General features: G+C 45.7%; 1 protein-coding gene across 1 annotated transcript; it reads left to right on the forward strand.

Annotated features, from left to right (window-relative positions):
• The first annotated feature begins 6125 nt into the window (after window positions 1–6125).
• Window positions 6126–7775, forward strand: RNASE1 (ribonuclease A family member 1, pancreatic). The gene is made up of 2 exons (XM_060003522.1): window positions 6126–6257; window positions 6986–7775. Exon 2 carries the CDS (start codon window positions 7016–7018, stop codon window positions 7469–7471), a length of 456 nt encoding a protein of 151 aa, XP_059859505.1. The 5' UTR covers window positions 6126–6257; window positions 6986–7015; the 3' UTR covers window positions 7472–7775.
• Window positions 7776–15251: the final 7476 nt, after the last annotated feature.

Consider the following 15251-nt stretch of genomic DNA (forward strand, 5'->3'; position numbering starts at 1 on the left):
TTAACTTTCTTAGACCAATGCTAGGTGTGAACTTTCTGGATCTTGTGAAGGCTGCATACTCTTTTTTGAGATGACTCATGTCTTTGGTAAGCCATGGAAAGGCTTATTGGTTTGAATCGCTATTTGAGATGAATATAAGATCCTACTCACTGATGGCCAGATGATGGATGCTTTGAACTGGCTATATTTAAGAGAAAAAATGTTTAGCAAACTCTTATTCTAAAACCAAATTTTAAAAGTAGATGAAGCAAACAAACAAAAAATGTACACAGGCATATCTTGAAGATATTATGGCTTTGGTTCCAGATTACTGCAATAAAGTGAACATCGCAATAAACCCAGTCCTATGAATTTTTTCTGTTTCCCAGTGCACGTAAGAGTTATGTTTACACTATACTGTAGTCTACTAAGTGTGTGAAGCACTATTTCTAAAAAAATGTATATACATTAATAAAAATACTTCATTGCTAAAAGATGCTAACCATCATTTGAGCCTTTAGCAAGTCATAATCTTCCTGCTGGTGGAGGGTCTTGCCTTGATGTTGATAGCTGATTAGGGTGGTGGTTGCTGAACGCTGGGATGGCTGTGGCAGTTCGTTAAAATAAGACAACAGTGAAGTTTGCTGCATCAGTTAACTTGTCCTTTTATGAACAATTTCTCTAGCATGCAATGCTGTTTGATAGCACTTTACCCACAGTAGAACTTCTTTCAGAATTGGAGTCAATCCTCTCAAACTGCTACTTTATCAACTAAGTTGATGTCATAGTCTAAATCCTTTGTTGTCATTTCAATAATCTTCACAGTACCCTCACCAGGAGTAGATTCCATCTCAAGAAACCACTTCCTTTGCTCACCCATCAGAAGTAACTCCTCATTTGTTAAAATTTTCTCATGAGACTGCAACAATTAAGTTACATCTTCAGGCTCTGCTTCTAATTCTGGTTCTGCTCTCAGGTGGCCTCAGCCCGGCAGCAGCTTGAAGCAAGATCTCAGTTCCCTCACCAGAGATGGAAGCCAGGCCACAGCAGTGAGAGCACTGAATCCTAACCATTAGACGACAAGGGTCAGTGGCTAGTGACAAGGCCCTGGCTTGTCTGCTTTGTAGAAATGAATTTCAACAAAGAGACAGAAAGTAGTGAAACAAGTAAAGTGTTTATTAGAAGGGGAAAAAGAAATTACTTGTGAATAGACACACAGGGGCGGGCTCAGAGAGAGAGTCGCGCCCCAGTGGTAGCTTGAATCACTTATATGGGGCATTTCTTCCAGGTTCCCTCTGGCCAATCATCTTGCTTTGTCTGACTCTCAGTCTGTATTTGTTATAACTCAGAGTCTCCCCTGTGTGTGCACGCATCTCTTAGCCAAGGTGGATTCCAGCGAAGAGGACTGTGGGAAGGTTGACACCACCTATTATGGGGTGGTGCCCCCTTCCTTTTTGGCCCCTGAGGAGCCTTTCTGCACATGTGTAGTTGGGAAGGTCTCCTGGACCTCAAGAATGAGAAATATGTGGTCTCTTCATCTCTTATCTGGGCAGGACTCAGCTCCTCCTTGTTCCTGCCATTATATTTATCTTGGAGTATCTGACCACAGGGGACATATTTCAGCTGCTTAGCCAGGGCCCATCTATCTCCTGCCTCAGTTCTTTTGCTATTTCCACCACATCTGCAGTGACTCCCTCCACTGAAGTCTTGATTCCCTTAAAGTCATCCATGAAGATTGGAATCAACTTCCAAACTCCTATTCATTTGATATTTTGACCTCTTTCCATGAATTATAAATGTTCTTAATGGCACCTAGAATGGTGACTCATTTCCAGAAGGTTTTCAATTTACTTTGCCCAGATCCATCAGAGGAATCACTATCTATGGCAGTTATAGGTTTACAAAATGTAATTCTTGAATAATGAGACTTGAAATTAAAAATTACTCCTTGATCCATAGGCTGCAGAATGGATGTTGTGTTAGCAGGCACGAAATCAACATGAGTCTCATTGTACATCTCCATCAGAGCTCTTGGGTGACCAGGTACATTGTCAAAGACCAGTAATAGTTTGAAAGGAATCTTCTTTTCTGAGAAGTTGATCTCAACAGTGGACTTAAAATATTTAGTAAACCATGTTGTAAGCTGATTTGTTTGTTGCTCCATTTATAGAGCACAGGCAGGATTTGTTGCTCCATTTATAGAGCACAGGCAGAGTAGATTTAGCATAATTCTTAAGGGCCCTAAGATTTTCAGAATGGGAATGAGCACTGGCTTCAAATTAAAGTCACCAGCTGCATTAACCTCTTAACAAGAGTCAGCCTGTCCTTTGAAGCTTTGAAGCCAGGTATTGACTTCTCCTCTCTAGCTATGAAAGTCACCAAGCAGCTGTCTTGAGAGCATCAGGGATTATTTAAGTGAAGAGTACAACCAGAATTTTTTCATTCTTCTTTTTCAAAAATCAGGGGCTAAATTTTGATATTTTATAAGGACCTTGTTGAATCCTTCCAGAGATTTATTCTTTGAGGGCTTAGATAAAATCATAATCTTGGTTAAAGCAGTTTCTTTGGCATAATGATCTGCTAGAGCAATCCTTTACCTTCCATATCATCTCTTTTAATGTGGGCCTCAATCTTTAGAATAACCACTCTCTAAGAAGTAGGAATGCATCTAAAATTTCCTTGACGACTTGTCCATTTTGATGCTTGTTTCTAAAGCATCCCCAAATCATATACTACTCCAAAAGCATACCTGCTGTCTGTATGTTTACTCGCTGGTCTTTGGCTAGTTGACAAGCTCTATTTTGAAGAGTTTAGTTAGTGATACTATATCCTACTTGATAACCTCCAGTTTCAGTTTTGAGGTATGATTCATCAACAAATAAAATTAGGTCAGTGAGAGCACTGAATAGGAGTGTCAACTGGAGTCTATAACAAATGAGTGAGATACAGAAAGTTCCCTGCCAACGTAAGATGATCATGGGGCTCCCCTTCTTCTGGTAGCAGCAGGAGAATGGAAGGATTCAGGGTGCTTCTGTGGTGAACAGTATGTGAGATGGAGAGAGTAATAGAATCTTACAAGGAGTTAGTGGACTGGCTGGAAAGTGTTGTGTGTTCTCAGTCAGTGGTAATGTCTCACTGCATGAGGAAACATGAATCACAGGGAGCCTAGAACTAGTTTAGCAGAAGCATCAACTTTGGCAACTGTAGCTCTTGCCCTAAGGCAAGAAGGCCAAGGGTAAGGCTATAGCAAGGATGGGTTTTTGATTGTTTCCATGAAGTTGAATTAAAACCTCAAGGCTGGGAATTCCCTGGCAGTTCAGTGGTTAGGACTTGACACTTTCACTGCAGGGGGAGCGTGGGAGGAGGGGCCCAGGTGTGAGCTTGGGGAACTGGGATCCCCCAAGCCACACGGCACAGCCCAAAGAAACAAACAAACAAAAACAACCCCAAGGGTTTGTCCAGATTGCCATGCACAAACAGGCAAAATGACTTCTTATAGGGCTTCCCTGGTGGTGCAGTGGTTGAGAGTCCACCTGCCGATACAGGTGCTCCGGTCCGGGAAGATCCCACATGCCGCGGAGCGGCTGGGCCTGTGAGCCATGGCCGCTGAGCCTGCGCGTCCGGAGCCTGTGCTCCACAACAGGAGAGGCCACAACAGTGAGACGCCCGCGTATCACAAATAAAAATGACTTCTTATAGTTTGGGATGCTCTGGGGCAGGCTATTGAAGAAACTTATTTGGGTTACAGAAAACTTATTCATATTTGAACTGTGACTCTGAAATTTTCTTGTTGAACCAACTCCCTGAAATTCTTCTGGCACGGGAAAGGTGCCAAATGAATGACTGTTTTCGTGCAGCCATGCCCAACACCTTGGTGGGACTCACCTGATGAATACAAACTATCCTATCAGGTACCTTTAGGGCAGACCCTGTAACTTATTTCTGTATTCCCACTGTTGAATGAATAAATGAACAAATTCTAAATTTGTTATTGTGGGTACCGTCTCAGATCTGCAGAGTTAATATGAAGGTTGTTTTAAACTGAAGATATTTGAAACCCAGCAGATGCAGAAAGAAGCTTTTTTGGAGCTTCCCTCATCTGAATAAAGGCAGAGTCTTCAGAGAGTAAAGCTGCTATAATCCCCTTAGGGGAGTTTTGCAGCCAGGATGAAGACACACTACTCACACTTGCAAAGACAAACATTATCACAAATTATTTTACGTCCCATTTATTCCCCCAAAAGCTCATTTATCTTTCCTTTAAAAAAAAACCCATTTATTTCCTTAAGAGTCCCTATTTGCTCCCCTCCCCGCCCCCATTAAGTTGATGTATAAACCTTTATCCCTAGCTGTTCAGGGAACTACTTCTTTTGTGCTCCTCCATATGCAGATGAATAAACTTGGTCAATTCTTCTGTTAATCTGTCTTTTGTCAGTTAATTCACAGGCCTCCTTAGCAGAACATAAATAGGTAGAGGAAAAGTTTTCCTTCCAACACCACTCAAGATGGTATGAGTATGATCCAAAGACTAAGAAGCAAAGAAAACCTGGGTGGTAGGTAAACTACAAAAACATGAGACTAAAAGCTCATGCCTCACCACGTCCTCCTTGACCCCACTTCCACTTCCAAATGTATACACACTAGAAAATAATGCTGACTTTACCAAAAATTTCTTGGATTTCATGTGGCGAAACAATTTAAAAATCTCCCCTTAAAGAATTCTGTTCTTCCCTCAAGTTTCCTCTCCTCTCTCTCCCCGCTTCCCTTTTACTCCCCAGGGCTTTGAAACTGCCTGCTATTTTCAGCTCTGGATTTTAGCAAAACAAAAGTTTTGCCAGGCAGTTACTTGACTCCACCTCCTGTGGAAAGCAAATCGGAGATCACCCAGTATTGTTTAAACAGACTCCTTGGGGGAGGTCTTAACCCTCCTCCCGACATGAACCATCATTGGCTTCCTAAGCACTGTTCTAAACCCTCTGCATCTTACCTTATTTTGTCTTAATAGCAAATCTAAAAGGGACATGTTATTATCATCCCCATTTTAGAGATGAGGAAACTTGCCCAGGGCTTAAGGTGCTAAACCAGAATTTGGACTAAGGTAGTGTAAACCTAGAGCATGGAGAGATATTTTGATAATTCTCACTCCAAAGGGATTAAAATTGTCCTCCGTTTTATCTGGCTGAATCAATTTGCTGTACACCTAAAACTAACACAATACTGCAAATCAACTATACTTTAAAAATAAATAAAGGGCTTCCCTGATGGCGCAGTGGTTGAGAGTCCGCCTGCCGATGCAGGGGACACGGGTTCGTGCCCCGGTCCGGGAAGATCCCACATGCCGCGGAGCGGCTGGGCCCGTGAGCCATGGCTGCTGAGCCTGCGCGTCCGGAGCCTGTGCTCCGCAACGGGAGAAGCCACAACAGTGACAGGTCCGCATACCGCAAAAAAAATAATAATAAATAAATAAAAATAAAATTGTCTTCCAGCAAATGCACGTCTCTTTCTAGGATGAAATTTTACTGCTAAGAAATATGATGTTCTCTGTTTCTTCTCTAAAGGGGATTTTGCATTTTGGCTCATCCCTAGTTCCTCTCCTCCACTCTGGTCTATGGGATGAGAGGTCACTATAGATAAGAATGGCCACACACCCTCCTTCAACAGCCCAGGAGTGTTGAAGTGGCCACAACTGGGTGAGGTCACACCGAACGAAGCTGCTTTCTACTCCTCCGTGTTCAGGTACTCTCCCCCTTCTTCTCCAGATCCGGGAAGCCTTCCAGCTGGGGCAGCTGGCCACTTCTCCCTGCTCCCCCAGCAGAGGAGCTGGTGGGAGATGTGGAATTCTGGCCAAAGCAGCTCCAGGACTCCCAGGGCAAGAGAGGACCTCCCTTTCCCTCCCCTTCCCGTGATCACATATTATGTGCATTTTGCTAACCTCCAAGGGCTATTTGGTGAAAACGGCTTGCAAAGAGACAAGAAGGACTTGGTTGGGGTTCGAGCAACAGTGCTATAGTGGCTTTCTCTGCTGCTTATAGAAAGAAAGGTTCTTATAGGCAAAGACTCGCTCTCCCCAGCAGCCCTGAAAAAAGGGTGGCCTGGGCAATTCCCCACCCCTTCCTCATATGACCTTGTTTTCCTGGGGACTGAGACCAAGATGCTCCTCCCCCTGGTCTTTTCCTGGAAGCCAAGCCTCCTTTTAATCTGTATAAAGTCCATACCCCTGGGAGAGAGTGATTGCAGAAACTGCCTTTTCTCTCTCAGAGACCAAGCTAGAGACTCAGGTAAGCAGCCCAAGAGGCACACAGGAGCTGTTTCTGCTTGAGGGTTGGAGAGTGGGGAGCCAGGGTGGGTGAGGCTAGCCTGAGAATCGGGCCAGGCAGATGTGGGCAGGGGGCAGAGCTGGGGTCAGGAATGGAGAACGTAGGCTGCAGAGAGCCCATGGGGCTGGAGAAGGAGCAGCCCCCAGGTTGGGGGAGGAGAGCATCTCTCTTTGGAACACAATGGCATCCCTTTATGATGCCAGTGTAAAACACTGGGGCTGAGTTTCCCTTGTGTTGTAGGACAACAGGGCTCTGTCCACCGTGATCCTGGATGAATACTCGGTGGTTATCTCAGGGATACAATTTGGCTTATTCAAAATTTGGATTATTTATTTAATGGTTTATTCAAAAGCATCTTCTAATGAGCCGTGTGAGCGCTGGGTACGGAGGTGTTTTATGTTTCAAAGGTATTTCATATCAAAAATATTTCTGTATTCAAAGACAGGGCTGCTAGGATTTTAGGTCATTTCTAGGGTCACCACCCAGAGGGGAGGACGGCCTCTCTGTAGGGAGTGGGAATCAAACGTTTGTGGAGAAGAGTATATGTGATTATCTTGTTACTTGGAAAAGCTCGCGGGGAGAGGGACATCTTTCTGGTTGACCTGGAGACCGTAAGCCAGGGAGGCTACAGGTGGGAGCTGGGGTTCTCTTTCTAAGGCGATGTTATTCCTCCTCTCCCCCTTTTCCAGAGGAGGCTCCTCCAGGGCAGTGAGACCACCATGGCTCGGAAGTCCCTGGTCCTGCTGCCATGGCTGGTCCTGGTGCTGCTGGTGCTGGGGTGGGTCCAGCCTTCCCTGGGCAAGGAATCGCCGGCCATGAAGTTCCAGCGGCAGCACATGGACTCCGGCAGCTCCCCAGGCAACAACTCCAACTACTGCAACCAAATGATGATGCGCCGAAAAATGACCCAGGGACGGTGCAAGCCGGTGAACACCTTTGTGCACGAGTCCCTGGAAGATGTCAAGGCCGTCTGCTTCCAGAAAAACATCCACTGCAAGAATGGGAAGACCAACTGCTATGAGAGCAACTCCACCATGTACATCACAGAGTGCCGCGAGACGGGCAGCTCCAAGTACCCCAACTGTGCCTACAAGACCAGCCAGAAGGAGAAACACATCATCGTGGCCTGTGAGGGGGACCCATACGTGCCAATCCACTTTGACGGTTCTGTGTAGGTATCTACCTGAAGCCAGAGATGCCTCACCTCATCGCCTCTCCCCCTCTCGCTTCCTTGCCCTGCAGGCAAGAACTCAAGTTAGTTAGGGCTCTCATTTACTCCCTTCCTCTGCGCGCGCGTGAGCGCGCGCGCACACGCACACACACACACACACACACACACACACACACACACACACACACACACACACACGTGCTCCCCTGGCTGGCCCCTGCGTGGCTTGGGGGGTGAGGAGTGGGTTGTGAGATGGGGCCTATGTTGACCACTTCACTGCTTCTTTCAATAAAACACAGTTGCAACCACTTGAATTCCTGATGCCGTCCCCATCCAGGTGCTGTTTGTGTGCTCGCTCTCCTGACAGGGGAGAGAACCATGAGTCTGGTTAGCTTTGGTGAGTGGCGAATGGAATCCTCAGATGCCACCTCTTCTGACTTTTGATTTTCACTGACCTGAGATAATTCCTCTCTTTGTAGGTTCCTTGATGCCCAATACAGTTTTAAAGTGTGGGCTCTTTTAGATAAAAAGGAGCTACGGTCTGGGACAGTGTCATGCTGGGCGAGCTGACAGAGGGTGAAGCTCAGATACAAAAATCTCTGGCACAGAAGGAAGGACAGCGTGACCCTGGGAAGACCCTGCTCGGCCTCAGGCGGGGAGGAGAAGTGTATGAAATTATGACCCTAAATTTCCATCTTCCTTTTCTTGAGGGAGCTATTGCTCAGTCAGAAAGCTGGTCCTCTCTTCCTCACAAAGTTGGAACCCTCCATTCAGGAGCTAGGAAGGACTTCAGCGATCGTCAAGGGGGGGGAGGATGAGTAGATTTCAGCTTGTGGACCAACTCTAATTGGAAGTGGCTGCCTAGAATGCTGTAGAAAAATACCTAAACGGTGAAGTGATGGAACAGTGGCCTCTACCGAAGGCTCGAGAGAGGTGAGGGTGTGTGTGCCACCCACTGGCCATCCCTGACCTAATGTAACCCCCGCCTTTTACAGAGGGGCAACCTGAATCTCGGAAAGGTTAAGCCACCTGCTCACGGCTCGTTAGTGTCCGACTGAGACTAGACCTTGGGTCTCCTGGCTTCCCTGTCATTGCTCTCTCTGCTATTGGAGTTTCCTCAAGAAGGAAACTCCCCAGTCTCCCTCCTTCACCGAGTGCTGTGGAGTCACGGCTTTCTCGGCCTCCGCTTGCTGGGGGCTCTCACAGGTTCCCAGGGCACTTGGCCTATGAGTCTGCTCACTCCTTGGCAACCCTTTCTTACATCCATTGAAAAGCCTAAACATGGCTTCTGTCATCACTTAATCATTTCATATGACCCCCTGTTTACACCTGCATCAAGCTCTAGACAAGGTCATAGAACTAGAGAAAGGTCCTACTGCCAACCAGTTTGACCAGTTCTGTCATTGTCTTTGTGTACTACATTTATAAATGTTGGAAGTGGTTGTGTGTTTTTTAGGTAAAGTGAGTGCTTAGCTCTGGGGCCTCTGTAAGAGGAAGAAGGCCTTTGGGTCAGAGGGGTGGCCAGCTATTTTGTTGGTAGTGGGGATCTCACTCCTTACAAACAGTGAGGATGGAGGAGGGAAAAAAGGGAAACTTTAAGTTTCTAGTTCTGTTTTCTTTAGATAGAATTTTTCTTAAGTTCATCTCACTCTTGTTTCCAAACCCAAAGCTCCTCATTTTCCCTCCTGCTAGTGCTAAAAGAACACTTTAGGAGATCTTTTTTGAACACTCACTTGGAGCTTTGCTGCATCTATTCTGCACAATCACCAGCTCTGGCTACTGGTTCCATGCACCTTCCTGGCCATGGGACCACCCGGGGAATAAAGTGATAGGTGCTAGCGGATGGTCCGGGTGCAGACCTGCACAGCCAGGGAAACGGGGGTGAGGTGGGGCGGAAAGTGCTCTGAATAGGAGGACTCTGGGCAGGGGAAGATCAAGTCCTGTCCTAGAGCCATCAGGCAGAGTCAAGGAGAGAAACACCAGTCGTCGGGAGACAAATCAGAGGTCTCTGTTCTGTGGGGTGACTATTGCTATCCCACAAATAAAGGAGTATTAACCTCTTCTAGGAGACTGACCCAGGCAGATTCATCTTAAAATTGAGGTGCTAACATGTGAAGATGGGTACCTGCTTAAAGACAGAAATGACCATATCCAGTGATTCTTCTAAGAAGGATAATGTTAATTTTCAGAAGAGTCTTCAAACCAAACAAGCTTCAGGAATTCTGCATTCTCGGTGGACAGGTAAATGCATCCTAGCGTCCACCTTACTCCTGCAATTTTACCTGTACCGACAAAATCAGGGTGTCTTCTGCCTCTTCTGACATGCTGATTTTCTCCTGTCTCTGGTAAATTCCCCTTCAATTCCAGCAGCCAATAGTCTTCCAGCCTGAAACAGATCGGTCACCCATACCGTCAATGAACAGAGTAAAGGGCCATCACGTCAGGTTCTTTCTTTCCAAGTGCTGCCTCATTTGCACTTTGTGCTTTCTGTCTAACTGGAAAATGAAAGGCTGCTCCCAATCGCCACTCTTGCCTCCTGAGACTGATTCAGCCCTCACAGAGTAAGTGGGAGCACTAAAGGGCTTTGAATCTACCTGCCCGTGGCAGAAGGCGCCTCAATATTGGTTTGGGAAATTGATCATGAATGTGGGGCGGCCCTCCATGTGCATGATTCATGATGCATGATGGAGGTCCTGCAGAGAAGTTTCAGAATGAAAGTGTTACCTCCTGAAGACTAAACCGCGGCATACCTGGAAGCGTCTCAAAACTGTCTCCCAGGAGCCACTTTCTAGGGGACTAATCTCAAACACCTCTGCAAATCATTCAGTAAATTCCCATATACTTTAGGTTTCTTTGTGGCTTGCAGCAAGTGTAGGTGGGATGGTTTCATCTCAGCTTCCTCCCTCCGGCGCTTATCTCCCTTCCCATTCCCTTATTGTCTTCTTACTTAACAATAGAGAAGGAGTTGTTCATCTGGATGGACAGAGTCTCAGTAGGCCTGTTTTACTAGCCAGTGTGGTGACTGTACTTTAAAGCTCATCACTACTGTATGTCATCCTCTGGTTTCTTCTCGCTACAAGTCTGAGCAGGGCCTGTATTCAGGGTCAGTTTCCTTCCTTTTCCACCTTCCCTCAGTCTGCAGCTGGATGGATAATTGGGCCAGGGCACCTAATGTAGTCCTTGCCCTACTATCAGCTCCCTGTGCTGTGCCCCTAAGGCACTCTGTAGCCCTCTCTGGACCACAGTTGTCTAATCTGTAAAACCCAGGGCTTGGGTTTGGTTATCTCAAAGTCCCCTTACGCTTAGCGCCTTCTACTCCCTATCTTTTTTTTGTGTGTGTGTGTGTCAGTTAGTTCCCCGACCAGGGATTGAACCCGTGCCCCCTCCAGTGGAAGTGGGGAGTCTTAACCACTGGACCACCAGGGAAGCGCTTAGGACTTTCTAGCTGAACATCCATGTCTAGCAGTGAGTGCTGAGCCCTGGCATGCAGTTTCTGGCTCTTTGTGGGTAGGCATCTCTAGAAGAGTCACGTCATTGAGATCTGGTTTGGTTCAGAGCTCTTCTCAGTGCAAAGCCATGTTCAGAGGTCTAGGTCATCCCAGTGGACTTCAAACATGCTTCTAGGGCAGAGTTTCCTCTCAGGCGACTTTAGGCAGCCTCTGAGAGTCAAGGCTGGCAGCTAGCCTCTGCTAGGCGTTGTTAGGCTTCCTGGGACCTGAGAGCCCATGGAGGTTTTTAGCTTGGCTCAGATCCGCAGACGGGAGAGAGTAATGTGGCGGCGAGATCAAGGCAACAACAAGAGAATGCGGGAGTGGGACCAGGAATTTCCTGAGTTTCTTGGAAACATTCCTCATAGAGGCTGGGAGCTGGCCCTGCTTCAGGCCAACATGTTCGGCAGCTTCTCTTCGCCACCTCCCTCAAGCTCCCCCTTCCTCTCCCATAAGTACTGCCAGACAATTATTTAAGGGAAAGGCTCTGGGATAAGGAGAGCTTGGGCTATTGTAACATAGAGACAAAATCTGTTTGCATGGGACCATGAGTGTGTGTGCCCACGCCTAATATGAATGTGATCATGTCTGTAGATCTGTGGAATTAAGGAACATCAGGGCAGGGAAGGTCTTTTGTAATCTAGCTCTAAAACTTTCACCTTAAAAACAAAGAGGGACTTCCCTGGTGGTCCAGTGGGTAAGAGTCTATGCTTCCAATGCAGGGGACCGGGGTTTGATCCCTGGTCAGGGAACTAGATCCCACATGCCGCAACTAAAAGCCTGCATGCTGCAACTAAGACCCGGTGGAACCAAAATAAATAATAAAATAAATAAATAAATATTTTTTAAAAAAGAGAAACTGAGGCATGAAGCCAAGTATGGAATGATGAAAACCAGGTCTGCTGATTCCCAGAGTGTGTGCTTCTATGCCTTGCTTCCACATTTTCCTTCTTTTTCTGTTTTTCTTTTTTAAAAAATATCATATGGGAAAATTGATCTTTTTGGTATGCAAGTCTATGAATTTTTAACTTGTATAAATGAATTGCACACTACCAGGACACAGAACAGTTCCATCACCCCCCAAATCCCCTTGTACTATCTCTTTATAGTCATACACTCCCCTCACCCCAACACCTGCCAACCACTGATCTATTCTCTGTCACTATAGTTTTGTCTTTTCAAAATATCATACAAATAGGATTGCACAGTATGTAACCTTCCAAGACTGGCTTCTTTTAGTCACTATAATGCCTATGAAATTTAACCAAGTTGTGTGGATCAGTGGTTCGTTCCTTTTTATTGTTGAGTAGCATTTTAGTGCATGGGTGTTCCATGGTTTATTTATCCATTCACCTGTTGAAGGACGTTTGCATTGTTTCCATTCCGGGTGATTATGAAGATAGCTGCTTTAAACATCTGTGTACATATTTTTGTGTGCATTGGTGGAAGAATAGACACATAGATCAACGGAGCTGCATAGAGAGCCCAGAGCATACCCACACAAATACTGTCAAATGATTTTTGACAAAAGTGCAAAGCAATTCTAGGAAGAAAGGATAAGCTTTTCAACAAATTGTGATTGAACATCCACGTGCAACAACAAACAAAAACAAAAGCCCCCTAACTTCAAAACCCTAAACCTTCCTCCCTCTGCCCTCTGTTTTCCGCAGAGGAAGCTCTGTATTGGTGGAGAGACCTATGATATGCTTCTAAGTCCTGGAACCACCAACAGGATCTGTTCTCAGTCAGACCCTGGGTAGGTGGGAGCCTTGAGGTTGGGACAGAACAGGCAATGAAGAAGGCACAGGAGTATAGAAGTAAGACAGAGGGATTACAAATACGGTGTCAGGAAGTAAGTATGGATGAGACTTAGAGGTAGAAAGGGATGAGAAAACAAGATCAGAAGGGTTGGCATAGATGGTTCTGTTGACTACCTGGAAGGTTATAACTAATCAGGTCACTTAGGAGTAGGAGGAAAATCTGTTTTTCTTTTTGGTTTTTTTCTCACAGGAAATGTAGCTCTGCATTCCCAGCATTCCACCTTCTTCTCTTGGGCTTTTGGGAATGGTGTGGGCCCCCTCTATGGCAAGCCTTGCTATTTCACTTAAGCTCAGTAGTGTGACGCCCAGTACTTACTGCTTTTCCAGCCTCCATGTACTCTCACAATTCCTTCAGTCAACCAGGACAATGGGAGATATAAAAAAACATCAGTTCTTTCCTCAGTACCCTTCCTTACAAGCTGCTGTCTGTGAAATCCCCACAACCACTGGTAGGCCCCAAATAACCGTTGTCATAAGAGCAGGGAACATCTCTTATCCTTATTGTATCCTCTCCTCGGAAAAGTTGCCAAACTACAATTAAAGACCTAAATGTAGGGATGCCTCCCACCATCGCTAGGGCCTTGGGGCTCTTATGAAACTTCTCTTTATAATCACTGTTATAAGCTGAATTGTGTTCTCCCAAAATTTATATGTTCAAACTTTAACTTCTCAGAAATGTAAGATGTAAGTCAGAATGTATTTGAAGCTAAGGCCTTTAAAGAAGTGATTAAGTTAAAATGAGGCCTTAGGTGGGCCCTAATCCAGTCTGACTGGTGTCCTTATAAGAAGAGGAAATTTGAACACAGAGAGACACCAGGGCTGCCATCACCGTCCCAGGGGGAAAGACAGGAAGTTGGGAGCTGGCTAGAAAGGGGGCTATCTGAGGATGTCTTTTTTAGAGAACTAAAAGTACTTTCCTTGAAGCTTGTAATCATCCAAAGGGGAGATGGAACTACTTGGATGAGGTACCAGGAATTTCATTAAGCCCCTTTTATATGTATGTTTAAATCTATATTAGGTCATTCAGGTCTTGAAACCACCCTGAGAACGAACACTAGTCACTCTTCGTTAAACATTCCAGTTTTCTTGGTTGTTTTTCCCACTCCGCTGAAAGCTACCAGTGATCCGGTCTTTTTCATCTTTCTGTGGCTGGTGATTCGCAGGGTGCCCGACACAGTAGAGTTTGGTAGATTCTATAAATGAAAGTGAGTAGGTAAATATCTTCTTAGTAAATGAGGCAACTGATTATCTGCAAAGACAGGTAATTTGCACAAGTAGTAAATGACCGTGCTGAATTTTTTTTTTAAATTTATTTATTTATTGGCTGTCTTGGGTCTTCGTTGCGGTGCGCGCATTTCTCACCGCGGTGGCCTCTCCCGCTGCAGAGCACGGGCTCCAGGCACGCGGGCTCAGCAGTTGTGGCTCGTGGGCTCTAGAGCGCAGGCTCAGCAGCCGTGGTGCACGGGCCCAGCTGCTCCGTGGCACGTGGGATCCTCCCGGACCGGGGCCCGAACCCGCGTCCCCTGCATTGGCAGGCGGACTCCCAACCACTGCACCACCAAGGAAGCCCCTGAAAATATTTTTAAACTTTTCATTTTGAAATAATTTCAGATATACAGAACAGTTTCAAAAATGATACAAAGAATTCCTGTATATCATTTGTCTATATTCTCTAAACATTAACATTTTTCCTATTTGCTTTATTAGTCACATATTTATGTACAGATACATAAATTTTTTTCTGAATGTGTGCGAGTAAGTTATGGACATGTTGCCCTTTTTCCTAAATACTTCACTATGCATTTCCTAAAAACAAGAACATTCTTTTTACAAGGGTTTAAAATAAGTATACTTATCAAAATCAGGAAATTTGCATTGAAACTATACAGTTATCTAATCCACAGACTGTATTCAACTTTCATCAACTGCCTCACTCTAGAGCCCGAGAGCCACAACTACTGAGCTCTTGTGCCACAACTACTGAAGCCCGTGTGCCCTAGAGCCCATGCTCTGCAACAAGAGAAGCCACCGCAATGAGAAGCCCATGCACCGCAACGAAGAGGAGTAGGGGCTCGCCCCAACTAGAGAAAGCTCACATGCAGCAACAAAGACCCAACGCAGCCATAAATAAATAAAAGATTAAAAAATAAAATAAAAAGAAACCCACGAGTGTCTGGGACTTCCCTGGTGATGCAATGGTTAAGAATCTGCCTGCCAATGCAGGGGAACTGTGTTCAAGCCCTGGTCTGGTAAGATCCCACATGCCACAGAGTAACTAAGCCCACAAGCCACAAGTACTGAGTCCGCGTGCCACAACTACTGAAGCCCGCACACCTAGAAGCCGTGCTCTGCAACAAAAGAAGCCACCACAATGAGAAACCCACCCACTGCTGCGAAGAGTAGCCCCCGCTCGCCACAAGAGAAAGCCTGCGCGCAGGAACGAAGACCCAACACAGCCATAAATAAATAAATAAAA

The sequence above is a fragment of the Delphinus delphis genome, chromosome 2, assembly GCF_949987515.2.
Source record: "Delphinus delphis chromosome 2, mDelDel1.2, whole genome shotgun sequence".
Taxonomy (NCBI): Eukaryota; Metazoa; Chordata; class Mammalia; order Artiodactyla; family Delphinidae; genus Delphinus; species Delphinus delphis.